The sequence below is a fragment of the Nansenia antarctica genome (assembly GCF_963989245.1).
Source record: "Nansenia antarctica genome assembly, chromosome: 4".
Classification (NCBI taxonomy): domain Eukaryota; kingdom Metazoa; phylum Chordata; class Actinopteri; order Argentiniformes; family Microstomatidae; genus Nansenia; species Nansenia antarctica.
Window position 1 is genome coordinate 17,419,630 of NC_137689.1, and position 18,667 is coordinate 17,438,296.

The window sequence follows — 18,667 nt, forward strand, 5'->3', positions numbered from 1 at the left end:
CACATTACAGCCACGTGTAGAGTAAGGGAGGCAACATCCCCAGCTAGGGCCATACAACTTTTAAGTTTTAAACCATAACTAAGTGTTATGGCCCTTCCATTGGATGTGTCTGAGTATTAATGATACTGATAAAGCCTTTACAACATACAGGGTCTCATGTTGGGGTAGTCCCAGTCTGTATGACTAAACAGTTTGAGTTTGATAGATTGGAGGGAACTGCAGCGTTGAATCATATTCCATCAAGGTATGTGGCTATAAACCTAGGCATTTACCATTTGGTCTTTCAGAATGGCCATGATGGTATTTCACTTGCGGTAAAACCCTGCAGGGTGCTCAGTTTTCACAGTCATGTTTCATTTTAAACTACTCATTAATTATAGGTGATTGTTGTAATGTAGGCTACCTCTATTCACTTTTTCACAATCTAAATACCTGCCTGCCACCCAGACACACACAAACAGGCACGAGCACACAGACACACACACACACACACACACACACACACACACACACACACACACACACACCAGGCATGGTTCCTTGTTCCTGATAGGTCACGCGTGGGCAGGAAGCAGCATCATGTGTCTCACCTTATCCCCCCTTCTCCCACCTTGTCTTCTACCACAGTTCCACTCCGTCAGTCTCAATCTCTTTTGTCGTGGCTTTCTCTCCTTGTATCAGTTATACACACATGAAGCATACTATAATATAGCATATAGTATAGTATAAAGGATAGTATAATATAGTATAGCATATTATAATATAGTATATAGTATAATATAGTATAGTATATACAGTATAATATAGGATAATACAGTAAATCAAATCTCTCTGTCTAGAGATTATTGTGGGTTGGTTTATTCACTCATAGTAATCTAAACTGTCAGAGAGATAGACAGGAGAGTGAGCTGGTCAGTGTCTACTATACGAATTGCAGCTGGAAATGTGCTTGCGACTCAAATATATTAGATTTATTCATTGCTCAATATAAAAATGGAGACGAAAAGCAAGTTCTGTTTAAATCAGTGTGTTTGAATAAATCAAATATATTTGAGTCGCAAGCAAATTTCCAGCTGCAACACACACACACACACACACACACACACACACACACACACACACACACACACACACACACACACACAGACTTTCATGAGGAAGTGCATGAAAACACACGACATGCTGTTGACCACAGTGGAATTAGTTGAACCACAGTGTGACCACAGAACTTGTGACCAGTCTGATTATCTATTCATCTAGGTAGTTCAGATATGACATCAGTCATGTAACCAAGAAGTTCCAAATTTAGGCCCTTCATTCAGTTTAGTTCTGACTGCCAGACCACATAGCCTATTCTCAAATTGCAGAATTTCATGACAATAAGAGACAGATAGGGACAGTTCCCTTACCTGCCCGGGACTTTTTTTTATTGGTGACCTTATGTCAGTTCTCTACTGTTGTAGTGGTATATAAATATGGGCATATTCTAGCAGACTGCACTCAGCAACGAGACCTATGAAGGTAAGATCTATTCAGTATCATTACCTGAGATTCTAAATTAGATTTTTTTAAGGGCTATTATTATATGTAAAATTATAGTTTGAATCATATATTGATGTGTATAATTGTGTTAAATTATTTTAAGTAATTTTTTCTGAGTGGGGCAGTCCCACTCATATTTTTCTTTTTATTGCAATAGAGATTGACAGGAAGGATGAGTGAGAGAGAGAAGGGATACCATGCAGGATATGTCTGTGACAGGAATCGAACCGGGAACCCTGCGGTTACATGGTCGGCGCTTGGTCGTGCGTTACACCACCAAGCGCCCCAATAATTGTGTTATTGATGAAGTAATGGAGTTGAATTTAATGTATTTTATAGATTGATAACATTTAAAATGTTTAACTTGATGAGTATTGCACTCACTACACAGGGGAATTTAGCGTTGACATATACTAGATGTCAGTAAGCATTCAATTGATAAAGCCAGCCGACCACATATCTGTTTATTTTTCTTCCAGATGAAGATGTTTTTACTCTCCGTCCTGTCCCTCATCCTACGCTCTGTGGCCTCCAGCAGCCACATAGGGACCTTCGAGACACTCATGCCCAATGGTGAATACTTTGTATATCTCTCACCTTTATCTATGTCTTCTCCTCAATATACTGTACTACTGATGTATGTGACAACTCCATTTGTTAACGTATTCATCATTGACAAAAATGTATCTACAATTTGTCTTCTGCATTATCATATTCATTATTTACATAAGACATTTATCAATCTATGCCTTCGTCTCAATATATAGTACTACTTCTGATTCATGTGATAACTCCCACTGTTATCATATTAATGATTGACATAATACACTACAGATGTTCTATATCAATAGCGGTTCGAGTACAGATAAGGAAGTGAAATACTCAAAGCAGTCGTTGTCATGTGCTCTCTCTCTCCCCAGTGCTGGTTCTAAATGTGGATCTGGACGTCAGAACTAAGTACCACATCTCTCTGCGCTGTATGGATTCTTATGAAGGCAAACATGTGACATGGAGGAAAGATGGGTCAATGTTCCGTGAAGCTCTAATGCCCAATCAGATAGATTGGCATGAAGACGAGCCAAAAGGAGGGAACTTCAGCTGTCACAATGCCGTGTCTGGAGAATACCTCAACCACACTGTACTGCTGGTGCAAGCCAAACGCAAAAAAAACATCCTGTCACCACATGGCTCAGGTAAAGAGATGGTAGTGTGTGTGTGTGTGTGTGTGTGTGTGCGTGTGTGTGTGTGTGTGTGTGTGTGTGTGTGTGTGTGTGTGTGTGTGTGCACAGGAGGAAGAGAGAGAGTGAGAGAGAGGGAGAGGGAGAGGGAGAGGGAGGGAGGGAGGGAGAGAGATGAATGAACATTGCATTTGTTGATTTATCTCAGAGGGCATAACTTAATGTTAAATACATTGTGAGAGGGAGATACTCACTGAATGCAGAATAAGGATTGATTCAATAAAATGTTTAAATATAATGTTTTTTATTACCCGACAACAGCAACTGCAGGGGGGAAAAGGAATATCTCACAAGCAATAGTTGTTGACTTTGTTTCCCTTTTACCTAGAATACATAAGATGTTCATCGAAAAATCACAGTGGAATATTCCATTGCTCTTGGGAAATCAATGATCAGATGTCACCATCTGTTGTCCTGATCAAAGCCGAACGGTAAGGCCTAACAAAGCTCTCTAACACATGCAGTGGATAGGACACAAACATGGTCTAAAAACACTTGTGTCACATTGTCACATGAATTATGTGAGACAGATGAAACTACCACAGTGCTGATGTTCTCTCTTATTGGCCTTTGATTCTCTCCAAAGAGTTTTAACCATAGATATAGAACTGTAGCCATATAGAACTGTAACCATGGGTAAAGAACTGTAAGCATGGTTATAGAACTGTAGCCATAGATATAGGACTGTAACCATGGGTAAATAATTGTAAGCATGGATATAGAACTGTAAGCATGGATATAGAACTGTAAGCATGGATATAGAACTGTAAGCATGGATATAGAACTGTAAGCATGGATATTGAACTGTAACCATAGGTATAGAACTGTAGTCATAGATATAGAAATACAACCATAGAAATATAACTATTCTATATGAACTACAACTACTTCTATATGGCCCATGTTTTGGATCTTTGGCAATAGTAATAATAGATTTAATTTAAAAACACATCAGACTAAAGGACAAAAAGGACAAAAAAAAGACTGAAGGACAATGTACAAAAAAAAGAAAGAAAACAAAAATATAAGATTGTGGTCAAGATCAAAAATGGTGGAAGAGCTCAGGCAACTATAGGGAATAGTGTTACTCAGGACCCATGCCATGAAGGCGAGTCTGAACAGATTGTCTTGAGAAGTCTCGAGCCTTGTCTTAAATGCATTGAAAGTATCAGAGCATCAGATGGATAATCTAAAGAGATGTTAGAAACTGAGGCCAACCAGGAGATATTAGTTTAAGGCTATGGTCAGAGGATAGTGAGTTGAACAATGTTTTGGTTGTTAGTTAAACATCAATAAACCATCAGTAGTTTCCAGCAGAGGCTGGTGTTTGATACTATTCCTTATTCCGATCCAAGCATTACAATGAGCCCGTCCTCTGATCTCTGCCTCCACTAGATACTAGTTTCCTAGTATCTAAATTATGTGTTATTGATTACATGTGTCCTCTGTACAGCCGCTCTGGCAACATCAGCTGCTCGCTGGACGAGGAAGGTAAAGGCCTGACCTGCCAGGACTACAACATCTGTACTTACTCTGAGGAGCAGGACCACATCACACTGACCGTGGCCTTCAGCGACCACTTCTTACTAGAGCAGTACAGGACCAGATCCTTCTACATCCGAGACATAGGTAAATCTACACTATCTCTGTATGGCTCTGGGCACCCCCCAGTAGAGTTTGGGATCAACTCCACTTCGACCGATCAGTCGACTCAAAAGATGAATTGAATTTCAAATTGAGGAATTGTGAGGAGGGGTTTAGGAAACGACCTCTTCTGCGGTAAGGAAGCTACCACTTCCTTACTTCGACTTGACCCTTCACTTGACGCTGACTTGACGCTGTCTTGGCTGTCTTTCTTACATTTTAATTAGAGTGTATATATATATATATATATATACACATTCAATACACTAACAATACAATACATAACACAATAGTAACACTGTCCTATGTTCTTTTCTCTCTCTCATCAGTGAAGCCAGAGAAGATACCAGTGAACATGACCAAGGAACAGGATAAAACAACATTTACATGGGAGACCCCTGAGACGTGGACTGGACCATGCTCTTATTTCCCCCTCCTCTTTCAAGTGAAAGTGGTTAAAATGGTCAACACCCATAAAACAAGCTGTGACTCTGAAGGACAGGAATCTGAGGTACAAGACCGTTTATCAATGTTATCATCACTGGTATTATGCTCAATATAATAGTTTAAACCTAACCTGTACTCAATGGACATTTTAACAAATCGACATAGTTTGAATTATGCTCTGCCTTTGTGTTACGCCTTCTTCTACAATGTTGCTCTCTGTATTTGTGACTTCTAGAAGATTCTCCTGATAATAAGTGTTACAGAGTTAAGGAGAACTGTTGTACATCAAAGTGCTGGCATGGCAACAGAGCTGGTATTCTAAAAAGATGGTAACATCTCTCTTCTCTCCTATCCACGCGTTTCTTAAATAGACAACGGACACAACTTTCACCGTCCCCCACACTCATCACAAGAAGTATCACTTCTGCCTTCGGGCGAAGGACAAGTTAACTAACGCCCCCTGGAGTGATTGGACAGATAGGTAAGTAGAGATGTTCACACACTGTCCCTTATACACTGTCCATGTCACACACCAGCCGTCCCTCAGTATAGGCTGGAGACAAAATGATTCACATACACATGAGAAGGCTGCTATTTATCTACATAGTATCTACTATCATTATCTAGAAATAAACATGTAAATCTCAGAACTGTATGAGTCCATGTTTCTGACAAACCTGTTCTTTTTCTGGTACCTCAGGGAGTCAAGGCACAGACGGGGCCACTAACAGGTATGTCACCTCCTTATCTCACGTCAATTATATGTGGTTAGGTTTTCATTCAATTTAGAATATTGTATTTCTAATGTTAGATGAGTCTGACAATGTTTCATCTGTCTCTTCCTTCTTGTAAAAACAAATCCAAATGAACAAAGGAATGACAATTTCTCAACTTCATCCGGAACATCAAACAGTGATTGACACACCTGGACCACCGCCATTACTGCTCTTCTAGAGACCACCGCACAGACTACTCTTCTAGACCAGTGTTCCATAAAGACCTTCCATCTGGATAGTCAAGGAAACCGGCTCTCAACATGGCACTTAACCAACATACTGTACCAATTATTTTGCCACTCAAGAGATGAAAATTAACTAACCTGACAGTCTGACGCTTTCAGTTGTGAAATGATGTTCTGCTTTTAACTAATAGAATATATTGAGTGAATGTTGGGGATGGATATATTTTATATGATTGTTATAAGTTATATGATATGTATGTATTTATTATAGGTTTGTGACGTGTTCTTAAGTAATTCTTCTCAGTAACTTTTATTGATTTGTCATTTCACCCAAACTTGAATCTTTAATTTCTCATACAAAATGGTTATCATTCCTTTCACATGAATTCTGTCTTAATTAAATGGAAGCAAAATAAATGTAGCCCAGTCATATTCATATCCGTGTTTAAAATGTGTTTGTGAATAAGGAGCAATTTATTTGGATGATTTATACAGTAGATGTTCAATCAACTAGGCACTAAGTCCTGGGACCATACTCACAAATGATGTAAAAGGCAACACTGATCCTATATCAGAACTCATACCCTGAGACACATTATGAATACAGGTCCTGGCCCTTATACAAGCATGTTCTTACATGTCAATGGGTTTTCTAACAGCTCACAATAGATGTGTTACACTGAATGGTCATGACACACAGGCTATTATGTTAAATAAATGGACCAGAGAAGCAGAGTCTGTAAAAAGTGTAATCTTTTATTTACAGTCAGGATATGTTCACAACAGGAATCCGGTGCCCACTTGGTAAAACAATGACAAATTGAGTCAAATGAAAAATCGAAGGACATAACAAATTATTGTAAAACAAACTTTTCTGAGGTAACAAATATCACAAACTGAGAACTAAACCAAAAAATTTGACTGTGAAAAGTACTGCTTCTGCAATAGACATGCTTAATATGTCAGTTGAATGTGTATACAGTGCCTGGGATGAGCTGGCAACTAGCCACCGAGTTCACATAATGTCGTAAACAACAGTACCTTTATTCCACAACTGAAATACTTATTTACATTGACTTTCACCACCTGACATGAGTAGCAAAACCAAACCAAAAGATATTTATAAGAAAACAAAGTTGTAAGGAAGCAAATGTAAAATAAATACATGACAATCCATTCCACATAAATGAAACATATTGTAGCGTGAACATACTCTTACATTAAACCCTGACATTTATTCATTCTCCTCTGATAGCTGTTCATCTGTAGATTATTGCATAACAATAAGCCTTGATGTTCTTTATGTTACAATTCATAAACCAAAACAACAGTTCATCAACCTAGGGACAAAAATACTGTTTATTCACCTCTTTATGGATACTAGTAACAGATACCAAAATTGTGTTTCACTCAATGTTCTGAACCGCATCCCCTTCTTTGAACTTGTCAACTGAGAATAATTACACAACAGACTTCATACAAAATCTGAGACATGTTAGGGTCTAGTGCCCGGGACTGAGTCAACAAAATGTCTTCTTTTAATCGTACCTCCACACAAAGAGCATCATGTACATGATAAGTGCCTTTTTTTATTAACATATTTTCAATCATTCTACAACAAGTATTGTTTGGTTCAGTAGACCTAACAATTGCCTGAGAGTATGAAAAAAAATAGTACTCAGTTCAAATCAGAGTTAGGTCAAATGCATAATATTAATACTGTACAACCAACTAGCAAATATATTTTTGGTTTCCAGGCATACAGTAGCTGATACCAATCCACAATGTGAGAACCACAGAGATAGATCAGAACTGACAGAACTGCTCTAGAAGTGACATAGCTGTTCTAGATCTGACATACCTGTTCTGTTCCTGTGGCCCGAGAACAGCCCGATAACATCATTGAGGCCTCTGTGAGATAAGCTGAGACAAGCAACATAATGAATCCATCAGCTAGTGGTCTGACCTCACCACCAGTCGCCCCTACTGAGGGTCCTCAGACACACTCAGGTCCAGTGGCAGCTTCATCATCTCTACATGGTATACGGTACTACAGGGGAGAGAGCAGGAGGGGGGCAGAGTAATTTGCAATATGCAACAGTATCACAGAAGACACTTGTTCATATGCAGTAACGTAGAGGTAAAGTGTCATGGTAGAGAAGAGTTAATACTCTCACAGAATGATTATGCGAAACCCAACAACAACAAAAGAAAACATTGTGTATGTGTGTATTTTTTAGAGTATTTCACTGTGTTTCCGGGCCTATGAAGGAGCATATGTATGACAGACAATGTTATACAGAGAAAGACAAATAAGAGGGCGGGGGCGGGGGGCCGAAGTCAGAAAACAAGCCATAGAATGGGGAACCCTCCCAGTTGTAAACTGGCAGTAGTAGTTTGGTGAAGGCTTGAGTGTCCAGCACTGCTCCTTGTTCAGGAATGATCCCTTCACGTATCCATGACAACGCTCTCACTGGCTCTGCTTTTTAGACAGATACCTGCAGACAACACAGGGCCAGAAATAATCACAAAACAAGGTACCACTTTATCCTACCCTCTCCAAATTGCCCAGCGTCTAACAGCGACAAAAAACAGGGGAATCACAGGGGAGTCATTCCCTAAGAATGACTTCTTGGTTGCAGATTCATTATAACCAATACCAGCAAGTACCAATATACTGCAGGTTTTTTAAATAGCAGCAGTGTCAGTTTCAATACAAAAATAATTATATATATAATAAATTGCTATATATAATAAACACCGTAAGAGTGTTTGTCCAGCACCACTGTGTGGTTGAATATTCTATGAAAGTGATGACAGAACTTTTTGTAAACAATGTCATTTGTCAAATAAATAACCTGTCAGAAAAGACGTGTCACATGACAGCTTCTCCTCAGAACGGAGAATTAGAAAAAGTGATGGCAAGCGCAAGCGAGGTGGTCCCTAAAAAAAGCAACTGCTGCAATTTGGAATTTGGAAGCATTTCAGGTTGACCGAATGACAAGGGAGAGCCAGCAAATCTTGACGAGGCGGTGTGTAAGATTTGTATGAAGAAGGCGACAGCCAAAGATGGAAATACTTAAAATGTACATGGCCATCTCATAATCGATCACCCGCTGAGAAGATGAACATGTTTTTTTTAATCAGACCTATAGGCTACCCGCTGTAATTGCACTCAAGCTTTGTTGCATTCAAATTTGTTGTTAATAGATTGTTGTTAATCGATGTTAAAGTTTGCTATTCCGTTTTTGATGTTGTTCAGAGAATAAAACTGGAACATGCATCACATTGTTGTGTGAAAATAATGGGAATAATAAACTTCATTTGTATAGCACCTTTCATACAAGAAATGAAGCTCAAAGTGCATTACAACAAAGAAATGACATGCATTGAGTGCTTCACATAAAAAAACATAGAAAAAAAACGGCTACTGAACTGTAACATAAGAAGGAAAATCACAGTTCAAGTGCACTACAGCCACGGAAACTGTATAGCAGCGACTACATTTGAGGACGGTTTCACAGTGTTAAAAATCGGATACTGCCCAACCCTAGTACCAATGTTACCCAGAAATGGAAACATAAGGGATTTAGTGAGCCTTACCTCTCCCAGTGTTTGTGGTTGAGACCTGAGAAGTCCTCCAGTTTGGCAATCTCTTTGAGATACTGAGACAGTTTGAACAGCTCCTTGTCTTTCTCACGGTTTAAGTGCGCTTTCATGAACGGACGGATCTAGAGGAAGAACAACACATAAAACCAGGGAACAGTGTGTTATCTGAAAAAAATGACATTAATGTTTGTATGGAAATGTCATGAATGATAATGATAATCAAACAGGTCTGTCTAGACGCCCTATGGGAACAATGAACAAGGAGCCGCAGTGACACCTCTGAAACTGCTCTCTGCCATTTGATGGATGGACAGGAAGGCTATTGTTAACCACTCCCACTTTCAGGTCAACACACCTTTGTGTGGTCTCTTGTATATAATGTGCGTCTCTCAAACATGTAGTTGCCTTTCATTTACCCGGTATACTCAGAGTACCGTACAATTAGGGCTGGGTATCGCCACTGATTTCCCAAAACGATTCGATTCCGATTCACAGCTCCCGATTCGATTCGATTCACGATTCGATTCCGATTCGATCTAGTTATAATATACATTTTTTGCTTGAATATGAAAGAGATTCTCAGAACTAATGCTATAAATGGTTCAAGGAACCCTATAACATGTAGCATTGTTAAACATATCAATGAATTGACTCCAAAGCAGTTACATGAATGTACTTTTTATTTACATATGACTTTGCTTTTGTCCAGCTCATCTCTATCGTCACATTTTTAAAATCCAAAATGCACCCAGACATCTGACTTTAAGCCTGGTGGTGACTTGAGTGTCCCTGCCATCGCCATGTTTTTCGATTTTAGTGTTGAGAGTGAGACCTCACGTTGCGTGAGATATGATAAATTCTTGTAGCGCGAGATCTGGCCACGAGATCTCGTTGCGGGTTGAAGCTGCAAGCAAAATAAATAAATAAATAATAATAATTTTAAAAAAAGATCGATCTCGGGATTTATGAATCGATAATCGCTCATTTAATGAAGATCGATTCAGAATCGGGAAATCGATTTTTTTAACCCAGCCCTACGTACAATACTATTTTGCTTAGAAACTTGACTTAACACTTTTTGGAACTACCAACGTCAAAATCATTCCACATGTTTGCTAGGGATTGTCTGTTCAGCGCAGGGCTTCAAACATATCCATGCTGTTTTAGCTTCTCAAGTAACCTAACCTACTTTCAGTCCATTCTGTGGGTTCATGAGGAAATTCCTGCCGATGTCGTCGAACATGATGGTGTTCTTCTTGCTGTACAAGTCAGTGTACTTGCCCCAAATCACCCCCAGAGGCTTCACCTGAAACACACAGGCAAGCACATCATGGGGTGAGGGTGAAGACATTGATTTGGAATTCAGCAACAGTCTCATACATCCCACAGAGTCAGGTCCCACAGTCCTGCTTGACGTAGCCATGTGTTACATGAGTGTCATGTAACACATGGCTACGTCAAGCAGGACTATGGGACCTGACTCTGTGGGATGTATGAGACTGTTGCTGAATTCCAAATCAATGTCTTCACCCTCACCCCTAAAGTAGATCTGAGAGGGTTGGTTAGGTATAAGCTTTAAGAATATTGCTCCTCAATGCAATGGCTCCCCCATTGCCTAAGCTAGGGGGAATGTTCAGCACAATGCTTATACCTAACCAATCATTTCCCATTGGCTAGGGTGTAGGAACCCGGAGCCGATTTGTTTCAAATTTCAAGTTTATTGTCACATCCCATTATATATAGTGTTGTTCTGATACCATTTTTTGATCCCGATACCGATACCGATACCTGACCGTGCAGTACTTGCCGATACCGAGTACCGATCCGATACCACGGCGTTTGAAAAAACAAAACAAAAAAACATGTTTTTTGAGCCGCATACTCACCTCGATGTAAAATTATTGCTAACACTTAGTCTGGCACTGCTCAAAACCTTTGTAAAACAGGAAAAAATACCAACAGAGAGTGAATACTATAGAACTTTTTTTTATTGTCTACCTGGTATGGTGACAAGAAAATCAACCCCTTATAAAACCTGAAATGTGGCTCTCACAGATGCCAATCAGTGCAATATCCATTTAAGATATAAATCAGTCGTAGTAGTAGTGCAACAGCAAGTGAACATTTACAAACAAAATAACTTTAGTACTTAAAAAAAAAAAAAAAAAGGGATTTTTTGTTTGTTTGTTAGTACTTGCCGATACCGATACCAGCATTTTTGTGCGTATCGGTGGCCATGCCGATACTAGTATCGGTATCGGAACAACACTAATTATATATAACCCAAGTATAAGAGAGTAAAATGATTAGGCTTCAGTTCCTCGACACTGCAGCATCAAGAGAAATAAAGTAGCAATCGGAATTGAGTCTTAACGTTCCAGCTTACATTTATATCTAAGTCATTTAAGAGACGCTTGTATCCAAAGCGACTTACAATAAGTACATTCATCTAAGTAAGTGAATCAATGACAACAGTCATTGTAAGTAAAGCCTTTGATAAGAAGAAGTGCCATCTCACAGTGCTAGAGAAAGGAAGTGTGGGCAGACTGACCTCTACTACACCCCTCTTAGGAGTGTGCACAGTGATCATAGCAGCGCTGTCGAGCATGAAGGTGATCTTGTAGTTGGGGTTGTCCGTCACTCCCAGCTCCTGAGGTACCACAGAAGGCAAGATGACACACACTGTCCACCCACACACACACACACACTGTCCACACACACTTCAAGTCTACCAGTTAGAATCTGACAATCACTAATGTGCTCTGCATTAGATATACATTTTACTGTTCTCAATGAAAGCCTACATGCTGGTAAAAAACTGTTTGTTGGTCAATGCTGCCACCTTCTGGTGATAAGAGGTACACCAACAGGTTGGAGATGATTCGCTGTGATGAGAAGATTAACTGAAACAGAAAACTTACTTTCATCTTAGCGTCTATCCACTTCATACTAGTAGCAGCTAGAGGGCAAGAAAAAGAAAGAAAAAGACAAATTAAAGTGATGTTCATTTTAACTCTTCAAAATCCTAACAAGCAGCCTACAAGCAGTACTTACACCAGATGACGATGTCATAGTCCTCGTACGCAGAACTCAGGAACTCGTGGAGAAAAGGCCTCATAAGCTCCTGCCCAGTCTCTGCACACGACTTGTGATCTGAAAAACAACAATCCAAAGTACTCAAACAGCCTCTGAAATGGCATTAACGTTGCAAGCCAGCACCGCCTGGCCAGCACAGCTTTTAGGAGTGTCCCAATAACTCACCAAACAAAGTGTAGTCCACGTCTAGAACAAGAAGCCTCTTCCCTTCCCTGGGGGGGTTCATCTCCTCCACTTTGTAGTCTTTGACACGGCGGGCAATCTTGGCCAGGTTCTCCTCTCTGAAGACAAGGGGCGTGGTATTATTTTTATATGAAACCTACTAAACCTACTACTGTATATGTCATTGTCTATCTGAAGTGATTCTGTCTGTAATGTCTTTCAATGTCCAAGGGGCTTTATAATCATAAAGTATATTCAGCGCCAATCATCTGGATCGCTTGAATAAAGAAGGAATCCGAATAGTTTTTCAGCTGGTGAGTCAAAACATAAACAATATAGTCAGAAAAATCGAACCTGTTTTCCACCTCAATGACCTCCTCTTCAATGTCAAAATCATTGACAACATCGTCATTCTCTGGGGGAGGTGCCAAAACGTCTTCCTTCACAGAACAAAAGACAAAGAGATTGAGGTCACTGACAAGAGAGGGATCCCTTGTGAGCATATCGGTCTTATTCAAAGGATGCAGTCTATCGTTTGTCCTACAAAATAAATGGGGTAAGATTTCAGTCAAAGTTTCAGTAGTAACATACATGCTCTACTAGGGTTAGTAGTAGTTACTCTTTACTAGTCAATTGCGTGTTTAGGATGTTTCCGTTGACAGTGTGGAATGTGGAATGGCGGAGGACCTCACCAGACTCTCCTCTCTGCTGCCCATCATCATGATCTTAGTGTTGGGTTTGAGCTTCAGGCTGCCTAACTTGATGTCATCCTCTGCTGGTTTACCTGGGAGAGAGACATAATAATAATATGTATAATATATAGAATGTAATAATAGTCTATGCCATTTAGCTGACGCTTTTATCCAAAGTGAATTACATTGCAATGAGTGCATACATTTCAGTATATATATGCTCCCAGCGGGAACCACTGGCACACCATCACCACCACCACCACACCAGAACCATTCAACTGCAACGGCAACTGAGACCATTATCACACTACAGAGCCGAGCTTTACTCTACTACTGGTCTGCTTAGCATCCACTATAGTCAGGGGTGCACATAACTGGTGCGCCAGTGCGCATGCGTCGCCAAAATGCATGCTGCGCGGCAGATCAGCGGCATGAACGCGCTCTGGCGCACCAACAGCTGGAAGCGCTGGGAGAGGAATTTACTTCCTCAAAAATACAACTGCTGACTGCTGACTGCTGCATCACTGCAAGCCCCACACTAATCCATCACAACAGTCGACCGACGACGACCACGGCGACTCCCCTCACGAAAACATTCGGAAAGTATCGTAACTCGTACTTTCATTCCGCGTATCGCACGGTTATCTCGCCGCCACGTGAAAATTCAGTCCCGATAGACTCGTCGCTAAAAGGAAAAACAACACCAAGGGACATGTTTCTTTTCTCTGAAGCTTTCAAACGTTCAGACGTTTGTTTTACAGCTTCATTATCTCACCTAGACCCCTGACCCAGGGAATATGGTTGGGAATTCTATTAGAAGAAGAAAAAAAAAGACTTTGTTTCACAATCAAAATAATGAGCTATTTAAAGTGATAGCCTACAACATCCTCTACCATGGTTGAAATTGAGGACAGTATTAACAGCAGTCAAGAGAGCAGTGATGATGATGATTAAGCTTGTAGCATAAATAAATGCTTAGGCTGTAACTTTTTGTGGAAAAGTTGATTTCAGTGTTTACAGAACAGAGCAGTGCTTAAAGAGATGTCAGTTGATTTCATTGTGTTTAAAGAACAGACATTCAGTTAGTGCTTAAAGAGATGTCAGTTGATTTCATTGTGTTTAAAGGAGTCTGACAGACTTTCATGCTTAAAGAGCAGTCATTTGATTTTGCATTTGTTTCTTTTGTTTTGCACACAATCCTTTGTTCGTTCATCTTTATTTATGAATAAATGTCGTTTTGCTAATATAAGTTATCCATGCATCCCTTTTTTATCCATCCTGTGGGACGGGTCGTGACTCGCGAGCTCGGGGAGCACCAAGCAGCATCCCTAGGTGCTCCTCTGAGCACTGGCCCCAAAAAGTTATGTGCACCCCTGACTATAGTTGCTGTACCAGTGCTGAAAGAAAGAAGAGGCTGGTGGTTGGTGCTCACCTCGAATCTCTTTCTATACAATGGAAAGATCAGGTTAGAAATCTCTGTCATTTTAGATACAGACTTAAGTTTTAACTCCCACATTAAGTCAACGACAAAAACAGCTTATTATCATACTTAAAATATAGCGAGAATTAGAGAGGCAGGCGCTTCAGTATCATGCCCACCCGGACTAACAGACTTAGTTTATTTCCCAGGGCCATAAGTGCACTAAACTCGGCTAAGATCTAGATAAACAAAACAAAAAATCTCCTCTGTAACCTCCCCCTCCCTATGCAATACGAGAAACTACTGTGCAATAACCATGGGAATAGTGCAATGTTCTATAACCGTGCAATATGTTTACATTCTTGTGATAGGGGTCATATACTGTATATAAATCTACTACATATGTTTATATATTTAAAAAAGTACACAGTTACATGCTAACTCTCCCCTGTCTATATACCCCCCAGTGAATAGGCCATATAGTGTAGAAGTTCACATAACAGATACATTCTCAGATGTCTACTGATCACCTACCCCCCAACATTTTTTTATATCCCCCCCCTATTTATGTCTCATTCTTGTTTTTTTTATTGATTTAGGAGTTGTGTTTGTTTGTTAGCACCTAGCGTTTGCATTTTAATTTCGTTGTACCTGTTACAATGACAATAAAGATCATTCATTCATTCATTAGGGGTTATGTCCAAGCAGGATCTTGAAAAACATATCCACACTTTTATATCTAGCAGGTTAGACTACAGCAATGGCCTTTTTTCAGGACTCTCAAACAGGCACTTAGACAATTACAACTCATTCAAAATGCTGCTGCCAGAGTCCTGACTAAAACTAGGAAAGTTGATCATATTTCTCTCATTCTTAGATCACTACACCAGCTCCCTGTATCTCACAGAATATATTTTAAAATAATCTTGAACCTTTTAAATTGTTATTGTACTGCACTTCTTTTGTTCAGCTTTTAATTTATTGTATTTTAAATGGTGACCTATTTTTATTTACATTTGTAATTGTTCTTTTATTGCACTTTTTAAAATGTTTTACATAAAGCACTATGGGTTTGCATTCGGTTGTATGAATATGTGCTATATAAATACATTTGTCTTACCTTGAAAAGGACAATCATGTTAAAATAAAATAGAGCCAGCACAGTACGGGTTGGGTCATGTGGCCCTGTAGTGTGTAAAGGGAAATGGCTTCCGGAAGATAAGATCTGTATCAGTTATAGCTGTAACAGTTTGTTGATAAGTTTGCTATCTCTATTCTCCACCTCAATCACCCTTGAATGGTTCAAAAATAATCTCTATGCTTAATGCTACCAACAAAAGGGCTTGCCTCCAGACGGTTTATGCTGATAGAAAACGATAAACATGACAACGAGCACAAACAGGACAAGGAATATGATTGTAAGACTCTCTTACCTTTGACCTTTAACCCTAGTAGTTTCTGTCGCTCTGGGAGAACACCTGTCAGAGACTTGATCGACTGCTTCAGATCCAGCACGGTGTCTTCCTCCGACAGCGTACTGATAGAGTACTCCTGGCCTCCCCATTTGATTATCACAGACACTGACATGCTGCTGCAGACCTCACACGCCTGAGAGGGATCATATTGAAAGCAATTATTTCCATGACAGGGTATATACAGGAATCTTGAGGTTAATTTCAATACCTTTCTAAGACTTTTTAAAGACCTTGTCAATATTTTTCCAGACCTCACCGCCACTTCGAGCTGTAACCGTTTACATCAGTGACACCTTTAACTTAACAGTTTTAGTTTGCAATAGACTAGACCACTATCATACGACAGAATTTCCTGTTCATCTTTGTTTTTTTAATAAAACTAATAAATTCATGAACTTTTACTAAAGGTTTTTAGGACTCAAACTCTTTGGACAGAGTCTAATTCAGAAAAATACCTACAAAATTCAAGACCTCATAAAATCATGTCGATAAGACTTTTTAATACTTATTAAGGGTCTTGATTTTCCCAAAATTGATTTATCACCTTTTAATACTTTTCAAGACACCGCGGATACCCTGCATGACAACAGAAAGGATGACAGGAGAATTAGTACCATGTCAGACATGACAACTCACTCACACCATCATCTGGCGAGGGAAGGGCACATTCTGTATCAGGCTAGTTTCATGGCCCACTCATTTCGCTGCTAGTTGGCAAGGTTCGAGTCGCCGAGTTAAGAAAAACCAGCCCTCGCCATTATGTATGGCTAATCGATCAAATGCAATTTGATTTGGCAATTGGGGGGGGGGGTTGCGTGGCGATTGTATAAACAGAATAATCCAGCCAATGACTGACACTATACCATGCCAATACAGTTAGATAGACTAGTAGATAAACATATGAAATGTTGATAAACAACAAAATAACCAGCCGGCGGCAACAGAAAAGAACAAGAGCCGCCCCTGTCATTCATTCATTCTAGCAAGTTAGCTCTATTTGCTTGGTTTCAAGCAAGGCAAGGGCCTGCCAGCCATGGACTGTTATTTATAGAAGGATAGCACATACAATCAGTCACGCAGCTACCTACAGGTATTCATACCTATGTCGCTTCACAATAAAGCCGTTCGGTTATCTGAAGTTGTGCAGGATCAGGTACTTCTATGGGGTAGACAATAAACTGGTTATGTTTACAGCTCAGTTTCATTCAGCGTTGATTATTCAGCAGTTCTTCCTGTCTCCCAATGATGCATCTGTGTTCTCGGAGCTCCAACAGTGGAACCCCGCCCACCGACTTCCGGTCTATTTAAACGCATGTAAATGACGATTTCATCATAATAAAAGCCCAGTTTGAGTAAAACTTGTTTAAAGCATTTAGAAATACTAAATGGATAAATATCCATAAATGCCACACATGATATGTAACTAACACATCCATTCATAATCCAACCAACAAACCAACTCGTCCATTCCACCCAACCCACCGATCAAACTATAGAGAACTATTATTCTCTACTAAAATAAGACTATCTCACTTTCTTTTAACACCAGCAAACATATCATCCAAACCATCTTTTAACTTTTTTGTACTACCGAAACAAGGTTTTGAAAGCACCAAAATGTTTCTTCCCAATGATCCCTGAGCCCTGTGTGTGAACGATCGTGAAAATGAGTTTGCTTCCTTTGTGTAGAGTTCATTATGCAAGTGTGCCCCACGTAAAAGCACATGTAATTCCACGACACTATAATGATCACGATAACTTTTTTGAAATTGTACATACTTTCTGCGTCGTAATATTTACTTAATTAATTAAAACTCGTATTAAATATTGTGATCCCATCACTTTACACAGTGATCTATTAACTCTCGCTTTTATTTCGAATTCGGATAAACAAAACCGGAAGTCTTATTGTCGAAACTTGATGATTATTATCGTATGGATGGAACAGCACAAGGGATTTCCGTCGCATCACATTCGTATCACGCCAGGCAGGCAATGCAGAAGCATCTGGGACTTGAAGTTCTGTTTCCAAGATTATACTAAAATTAAACTCTGTCTTATTGTTTATTACAGATGCCTACTGTAGGCGAAAGTCAGCCTATGCATTTGATCTTAACGATCTAGCACATCCACTCTTTTAGACACTACTAGGTTTTCATAGAAAAACAAGTTTTTAAATACATGAAAAACCTTGTCTCTTTCATTGCATCATCATTTACATATCAAAAGCAATTTTAGCACCTTGTTGCATGTTAGGTAAAATGGACAGTATCTAACAATCGCATAAGAGTCTAAATGACAAAGTTCCCATGAATTAATAATTATTCAAGCACAACATATCAGACCTATCAAATCTATATAGCCTACATGTTCCTAAAAGG

The 18,667-nt window shown here is 39.5% G+C and overlaps 2 protein-coding genes across 2 annotated transcripts; one reads left to right on the forward strand and one right to left on the reverse strand.

Annotated features, from left to right (window-relative positions):
- Positions 1-3,412: 3,412 nt before the first annotated feature.
- On the forward strand, positions 3,413-5,978 carry LOC308155756 (interleukin-12 subunit beta-like; the record flags this gene model as incomplete). Its single annotated transcript, XM_080529130.1, has 6 exons — positions 3,413-3,426; positions 4,234-4,409; positions 4,754-4,935; positions 5,243-5,352; positions 5,572-5,602; positions 5,746-5,978. 5 exons carry the CDS (start codon positions 3,413-3,415, stop codon positions 5,597-5,599), a joined length of 510 nt encoding a protein of 169 aa, XP_080385256.1. The 3' UTR covers positions 5,600-5,602; positions 5,746-5,978.
- Positions 5,979-6,577: 599 nt separating this feature from the next.
- ublcp1 (ubiquitin-like domain containing CTD phosphatase 1) lies at positions 6,578-17,527 on the reverse strand. The gene is made up of 11 exons (XM_080527979.1): positions 17,387-17,527; positions 16,245-16,419; positions 13,392-13,483; positions 13,054-13,139; positions 12,703-12,818; positions 12,496-12,594; positions 12,363-12,400; positions 11,993-12,091; positions 10,631-10,747; positions 9,436-9,563; positions 6,578-8,330 (listed from the first exon to the last, which is right to left on the reverse strand). The coding sequence occupies exons 2-11, from the start codon at positions 16,396-16,398 to the stop codon at positions 8,303-8,305; spliced, it is 957 nt and encodes a 318-aa protein (XP_080384105.1). The 5' UTR covers positions 16,399-16,419; positions 17,387-17,527; the 3' UTR covers positions 6,578-8,302.
- Positions 17,528-18,667: the final 1,140 nt, after the last annotated feature.

What these genes read in the sequence shown, in the direction of transcription:
- ublcp1 (XM_080527979.1), bottom strand. Translation starts at nt 16,398, where the DNA reads ATGTCAGTGTCTGTGATAATCAAATGGGGAGGCCAGGAGTACTCTATC. An exon ending in GGATAGACGCTAAGATGAAA is followed by an intron (nt 12,092 to 12,362) that starts GTAAGTTTTCTG and finishes GTGGTACCTCAG; the next exon opens with GAGCTGGGAGTGACGGACAA. An exon ending in AACCACAAACACTGGGAGAG is followed by an intron (nt 8,331 to 9,435) that starts GTAAGGCTCACT and finishes TGTTGTCTGCAG; the next exon opens with GTATCTGTCTAAAAAGCAGA.